The sequence below is a fragment of the Phaethon lepturus genome, unplaced genomic scaffold (assembly GCF_000687285.1).
Source record: "Phaethon lepturus isolate BGI_N335 unplaced genomic scaffold, ASM68728v1 scaffold33858, whole genome shotgun sequence".
Lineage (NCBI taxonomy): Eukaryota > Metazoa > Chordata > Aves > Phaethontiformes > Phaethontidae > Phaethon > Phaethon lepturus.
In genome coordinates, this window is record NW_010560311.1 from 3,699 (window position 1) to 4,009 (window position 311).

At 63.7% G+C, this 311-nt stretch overlaps 1 protein-coding gene across 1 annotated transcript in view; it reads left to right on the top strand.

Moving 5' to 3' along the window:
* The window catches only part of LOC104625881 (N-acetyl-beta-glucosaminyl-glycoprotein 4-beta-N-acetylgalactosaminyltransferase 1-like), a gene marked incomplete at both ends in the record, with an annotated part of 5,003 nt that overhangs the window by 2,688 nt on the left and 2,004 nt on the right, over positions 1 to 311 (top strand). The window contains one exon of the mRNA XM_010293636.1: positions 8 to 281. Coding sequence (XP_010291938.1) covers positions 8 to 281 — 274 coding nt within the window. The remainder of the gene's footprint in view (positions 1 to 7; positions 282 to 311) is intronic.

Consider the following 311-nt stretch of genomic DNA (forward strand, 5'->3'; position numbering starts at 1 on the left):
CCTGCAGCACCCAGGCAGGACAAAAAGCCCCAGAAAGCCCAGGAGAAGGTCTATGTGACCAGGCTGCAGCCGGGGAAGCGCAAAGCCTTGGCCCAGGAACCGGTCTTCCCTGGCATCTTCCTTTACCCGAAACCTCTGAAGAAAGTCCACCTTCGCTCCCGGTCCCCTCAGAAGCGTCCCATCACCTCCAGCAAGCTTCGTGCTGTCCCTGGCCGCCGGACCCCCTGGCTCCTGAGCAACATCTCCAAGGAGAGGGTCCCTTCCAGGCGGAAGAGCATGCGGTCGGGTCGCGGGCGGCGGGGACGTCCATC